Here is a 6,703-nt window from a genome sequence, read left to right on the forward strand (position 1 = left end):
GATTGCGACTTGCGAGTGTAGAGGGCCGTATTTGTTCGCGTCGTTTTTCAATTCACGCCGCGAGTGTAGAGAGGGCTTTTTTTATTAAATAAGGGAGCAAACGAGCAAACGGGTCACCTGATGGAAAGCCTCTTAAGAGGGAATAGGGTAATAGGGGAGGGTAGGGAATAGGGATGGGAAGGGAATAGGGGAGGGTAGGGAGGGAAATAGGGTAGGGGATTGGGCCTCCGGTAAACTCACTCACTCAGCGAAACACAGCGCAAGCGCTGTTTCACTCCGGTTTTCTATGAGAACGGGGTATTTCTCCTGTCGAGCCGGCCCATTCGTGCCGAAGCATGGCTCTCCCACGTTAATTAAAATTGAACGCTTTGAAGTCACTGTTGCTGCTGCTCTGACTGTGTGCGACAGTGAATAAAAGCGAGTGTGGAATGTTCGCGTTCGCGCTTCGCGAGCCCTTTGTCGCGGGCCAAAAAACCGACACCGGATGGGGAAAGCCGCGAAACCCTCCACCACAGTATAGCATTAAGACTAGGGACTAATATAATTGCTTTACGGTGCCCTCCACACTCGCGGTTCGTGGGCTTTCGCCCCGCGAGTGTGGAGCCCGCATTATATAAAGCGAAAGAGTTTGTTTGTTTAAACGCGCTAATCTCAGGAACTACTGGTCCGATTTGAAAAATTCTTTCAGTGTTAGATAGCCCATTTATCGAAAAAGGCTATAGACTACTATAGAGTATAGGCTAGGAGCGAAGAAATAGAGGAAAAAACGGGGGAAATTATTTCAAAGGGCTTTTAATCTCACGAAGTAGGTACCTGAGCAATTTTTCTGTTATTTGGCACAGATAAGAAATATACTAATTTGTCTGTGAAATATCTACTTAATTTAAGCGGGCGAAGCCGCGCGGAACGTCTAGTTATTGGTAAAAATGAAACAGATTCTTACAAAATTAAATTTTAATACTATGCCGGTTAATTACATTTCCTTATATACTTTTGTAGGTAAATAAACGTCATTAATAAATATGAATAAAGTAAGCAATAAGTAATATAATTTTTATATTAACAATTTTGTTAATAGGGTATTATTACTTCAGTATTTGTGAGTAGCTCAAACAATAATTCTATTTATATTCACTATGAGTTTGAATAGAACCACTATTGGAACGATAAAAAGATCCTATGCTAAACGGTGGGGTACAGTAATTATTTTTCTCTATATTATTTTGTTGCATAGCTGAAGTGACAACACTGCTCGAAGGTTGAACAGGCCTCTTTCCAACAATTAATGGGAAACATTCATCTGGTATGCTAGAAAGAACACTTTGAATTTTATTCATCCTACTAGAACATTCCTCAAAATGATCCTTTAAATGCTGCAAATTTTTATCATTTGAATGGCTTTGATGAGTTCTTGAATATTGATCGATTATTTTTAAGCCTTCTGATGCTGTAAAAGTTACTTTTTCCCCATTATAGAAAAACATTTCAATGTCTGTACCATTCTCCATTAGTTGACACTTTGCTAAATTTGTATAAAGTGTGATTTTAGGTGTTTTAGCTTTAACAAGATCCACAAAGCGGGCAGCATATAAATATTTTTTCCAGTGTTTTTGAGGTAAATTATGGTACGTAAAAACTTCATCTGGTAGAGGACTGTGTTCCACATTAGCATTTTTCTCCTTGTCAACAGCATATATAATAATTTTCATACCATCTTTTGAAATTTTACAAACTTCTACCACTCTCTCTTCTCTTTCTTTACCTTTTCTTTTTATGAATTCTACTACAACACTGTTTTGTTCGATCTTGAGAATTGCATTTCTTGTCCTGTGTGATATAGTAGGTAATCTATCAGCACAAAGAGGTGGAACATTTAAAGCATTTGTGTTAACATTAGGCTTTGGTATGTTCTCTTTATTTTGTTCAGAACTTTTACATTGATCAAGATTGTTGCTACAAATATCTATTTTTTTTAAGTTTTCCAAAACATGCCCACTGGTAGTAGGACTGTGAGTGTAATGGTGGTTTCCAGTAAAACATGGCATTATGTTCTGTTTAAGTTGTAGATTGCTTTCCTTACTCATATTTGTTTCAGGTGAAAATAGATTATATGAATTGCCTTGCATACTATTACTAGGAACAATATTGCACTCCCTAATGTACTTCAAACTATCAGTGCTCACTATATTGTCACTTTTAGTTCTATTGCTATGTTGAGTACTATGAAGGGTTGTAAGAAATCCAGAATCTCTTGACAATTCCTGCTTTTGATAACTACATACATTACTGTTTAGAAATGGATGTTCCATAATGCCTTTCAATGTTATTCTTCTAAGTGGATCCTTACACAATAATTTTTGCAACAGATCTTGAGCTTCAAAAGACAATTCAGATGGAATCTTATAATCAGCATTGATCACTTTATTTAATGTAGTTTTTACATGTTGCGTATGAAATGGTGGGCTTCCCACAAGTAATGTATACAACATGCAACCCAGTCCCCAAACATCAGCTGGAAGACCGTGTAGTTCCCTGGAAGCCACCTCAGGAGAGATATAGTTGGGTGTACCGCACATAGTAACATGCTTCTCATCCGGTCCATTCAATTGAGTCGCTAGTCCAAAATCAGCAATTTTAACATATAAATCCTTAGTCAGTAGAAGATTGTTTAGAGACAGATCTCTATGTATAATATTGTGAGTATGGAGGTATAAAACTCCACTCACAACTTGTCTAAATATATCAGCAGCAGCCTTTTCACTTAGACCACAAGTGCCTAGTTTAAAGTGTTTTGCTAACTCACCATTATGTGCTAATTCTAAAACTAAATAAACATAATGGGCATCTTCAAAAAATGTATACAGCTCCAAAATAGCTGGATGCTTTAGGCGTGAATGTATTGTCACCTCTTGACGAACACGCCCAATCATACCTGCACTTGCCATCAAGGCTTTGTCTATCATTTTGATAGCAACAAACAATCCAGTCTTCCGACATCTTGCTCTATATACATGTGCAAAACCACCCTTGCCTAGATGTTCTAATATTTCATAGTCTTCTATCTTCTCAGCAAACATAATTATAGCTTTTATTAAACAATTTGTCTATAGAATATAAGATACTTCTTGTACATTCGTTTAAGTACTAATGGAACAAAGTTACCCATTATTTACTGCAATACTGAAAAGAAAATTATTGTTCTTATTTTTATTTTAGTTTTATGGAAGACATCATATTAAAAAATAACATTTAATTACTTACCTTGTTTACTATCCATTTAGCATCCTGCAAGCTTTTATCAATAATTTCTTTGATTCGCTCAGGATCACTCTCTGATTTATGTTGTTTGTAACTCTAACAAAATAAAATTAGCAAGCTCAATAAGTAGTCAATAAAGATTTCTTGTATAGTTTCAGTTTTGGTAATTAATTAGGTAATAGATGTTATAAATTATTACCTGTTTGACAGCAAATTTATAATGTTTACAAGCATCTGATGGTAATTTTTCACACTGACGTAACAAGTGTTTGTAAAGTTGAAGTGATGCCTTATATTGTCTAAGATTACTTGTATTATTGCTTAAAAACCTGCACATGTAACTTAACATTTCTAATTAATTTTCCTTTTTAATTGATAAAAAATGCTTGATTTCTAAGCAAATAAATACATTTTCATTACGTAAAAATCACCGAAAATCCAAATTCGTAAGTTGACGTTTGAAGCATTTTTTTTTTCTTCTTATAATGGCACTTCGGCTATAACCATGGCCAGTGTCGAGTTTAATATTAACAGGCCGGAAAACAATATTCTTTATTACATTTTTTTCTATATTAATATCGTCAGGTCTAAAGTCTAGTCAAAATCTAAGTACCGTACCGTACCGTTACCATATAAAGTTAATACAGTCAAGAATCAATCCAAAGCATACGACGACGAATCCTATGTGTGGATTACTCACAAACGCCGTTGCAAGCGCACTGCCAACGGGTCTGCCAAAGCGTTCGCCTATATGGGGAGGCAGCCTAAGGCCGCCTCCCGATATAGGCGAAGAATGCTCGTAATGGAGAATGCAATAGAGAATATCACTAGGTAAGTATGCCAAATTGCTTGAAATTTTGTCTTTTGTAGACGCAAATAAAAATCCAAAAGTGTAATAAAATTTTGGCTTTACCCACCTACGAATGGATTCCAGATCGTATATATTGACTTTAAATTCAGATTTAGTAGTTCCCTCTACAGATACAGATTCTCCCCATATAGGCGAAGAATGCTCGTAATGGAGAATGCAATAGAGAATATCACTAGCTATGCCAAATTGCTTGAAATTTTGTCACAGTAATGCCTGTATATATACAAATACGCTAGTTTTTGTTGTAGTCAAAAAAACCTAGTATATTTCTTATTCTTATCCATTTGACTAAATTTAGACGTATAAATGATTTAGTAACTGAATTTAGTCAAGTGAAATAAAATTTAGAAAGCTAGGATCCTAATTAGTGTACTAAATCGGAAAAAGTGTAGCTTCTGACTGACTAAATCAGTGTTGCCAGATGATTTCAACCTTTTATCTGTAGTGGGAACTGCTAAATCTGTATTTAAAGTCAATAGATACGATCTGGAATCCATTCGTAGGTGGGTAAAGCCAAAATTTTATTAAACTTTTGGATTTTTATTTGCGTCTAATGATAAATAAAGAAACCATAATATGAGTAATATGACGAGTATTTGTTTCCGATTGTTACATTGATGTATTTACTAGTTATGTATACGTTTATTTTGTTGATAAAAATTTAAAAACAAATTAACAACAACAAAAAATTTCATACAAAAAGAAATGTCCTTTTTTGCTACCCAAATATGTCGAGTACCCTAGTGAAATTTCTATAGCATTAATACTCTTTCTGATTCATAATTTAGTGTGAGGTAACTGGAATGACGATTATGTTAGATAAACTATAAGATTCAAAGTAAATTAGCATTTTTTTTAGGTTTTATAATGTTGTCTTTGATTCTTGCGCTTTTACGTTACCCTATTTACATTAATAAATTTCTATAAAATTTCTCAGGTAGTAGTTATTTTTTTTTTACACTAACAACACGTATAGCATCTGTCGCTGTCAGAATTCTAGCTGTCAATCATTTTGTTTTGTTTGTCATAGATCAAGTGAATCGGTGGCGCGGCGTGTTTAAGTGATAAAAACTATTTAACTTGTACCTGTGATTTACAAGGTATGTTGCAAGTTATTTTTCTACTTGTTTATGTAAGATTGACGTTTGAGAACGTAAGATTTGTGCGAACATAGCTGCAGCTAACAATTCCTTCCCATTTTCTTATAAATTATGTTTAAGCCTGTAAACAGAATCTTTTTCTGTTACTTTTCTGTTACTCTTACGTTACCCCTTTACAAGTTTATGTTTCGTAACGTAAAAGCATTATAAAGATAGGTGTATACTAATGGCGAAGGGTGAATTTTATAGAAAGGGAAGACGGAGCAAAAAATACATATCTAGAACAAATAAGTTCAGAACCTTCACTTATAAAATAGCATTACATCCTACTAATATAATATACTAGCTGTGCCTCGCGATGTTTCCCGCGGTTGAAATGACATAATAATATAATAAAAGGCTATGAAAAGTACCAATAATATGGTCAAAATGGTTTATGGCAGTGATGATGATGATGAATGTAATTTGCATAGTAGCATATTATGCTTTCCGTTCTTAAAACAACGTTGACACTCCCAAACTTGTATCTATAAAGAGTCAGGAGTTCTCTCAGCACCTTCCGAACCATGGTATACATCGAAGCAAAATCTTACTTGTTGGTAGCAAATGCTTAGAATACTGCTCACGAAACCGAAGTTACCACATGTTTCCATATAAATTTCGAGGAGTTCCCTCGATTACTTATGGATCCAAATTCGGATGATAACCTATACACATCCTATACATCAAAAGAAAAAAATTTGAAAATCGGTTCACATACATTCTACTAATAGTTTTATTTTAACTAATAACAATAGCCTGACATTTTCGTAATCTCATTAATTGCACATGCAGCCTTATAACCAATGATGAAAAACTCAAAGCTGATAAGTTACTACCGCGCGCGTTGTGAAGATTCAAATACGGCCCAATTGGGCCGTCTGTTGTTTAGTCTGCATCGAGCGCAGGCACGAACGTGCTGCGTCTTGTCTTACCTAAATAAATTGAAAATGACGTCGTGCGTGTATCGAAAATGTACCAATTATGACTCGAAAGTAAACAAAACACATGGAATCTCTTACCACATGTCTTGATTGCAATAAATACCTCGATTATGTACATTTTCAATTATTTTTTCGAACAATCTGGAAAACATCGAATTTTCGTCACAGCTCAGGCGAAGAAAGAGACAGCGATACGATTCGACGTTTAAAAATAGAACTGTCTCTTTTATGTAAATGGTTTTTATATCTTTTGTTTCACTTATCTGTCAAATTTGTCAATGTTTGCAATTTTGAATTTGAAAATTGTTCGGAAGAGATTTAAGCCGGAAAATAGTATGGGCGTAACATATCTGTTACTTTTATGTTACTATTCTGTTACTTTTATGTTACTAGTGATAAAATTTTGGCTTTACCCAAGTAATTTCTAAAGTCTGCTGGTTCCAAGTAGTTCAGAAAGTTCATAATTCATAATTTTTCGTGGAGCAAAAATT

General features: G+C 34.6%; 1 protein-coding gene across 1 annotated transcript; it reads right to left on the minus strand.

Moving 5' to 3' along the window:
• Positions 1–974: 974 nt before the first annotated feature.
• LOC121731756 (serine/threonine-protein kinase PLK4) lies at positions 975–3,353 on the minus strand. The gene is made up of 2 exons (XM_042121354.1): positions 3,262–3,353; positions 975–3,180 (listed from the first exon to the last, which is right to left on the minus strand). The coding sequence occupies exon 2, from the start codon at positions 3,075–3,077 to the stop codon at positions 1,122–1,124; it is 1,956 nt and encodes a 651-aa protein (XP_041977288.1). The 5' UTR covers positions 3,078–3,180; positions 3,262–3,353; the 3' UTR covers positions 975–1,121.
• Between the last annotated feature and the right edge of the window lie 3,350 nt (positions 3,354–6,703).

The sequence above is a fragment of the Aricia agestis genome, chromosome 11 (assembly GCF_905147365.1).
Source record: "Aricia agestis chromosome 11, ilAriAges1.1, whole genome shotgun sequence".
NCBI lineage: Eukaryota > Metazoa > Arthropoda > Insecta > Lepidoptera > Lycaenidae > Aricia > Aricia agestis.

What these genes read in the sequence shown, in the direction of transcription:
- LOC121731756 (XM_042121354.1), bottom strand. Translation starts at nt 3,077, where the DNA reads ATGTTTGCTGAGAAGATAGAAGACTATGAAATATTAGAACATCTAGGC.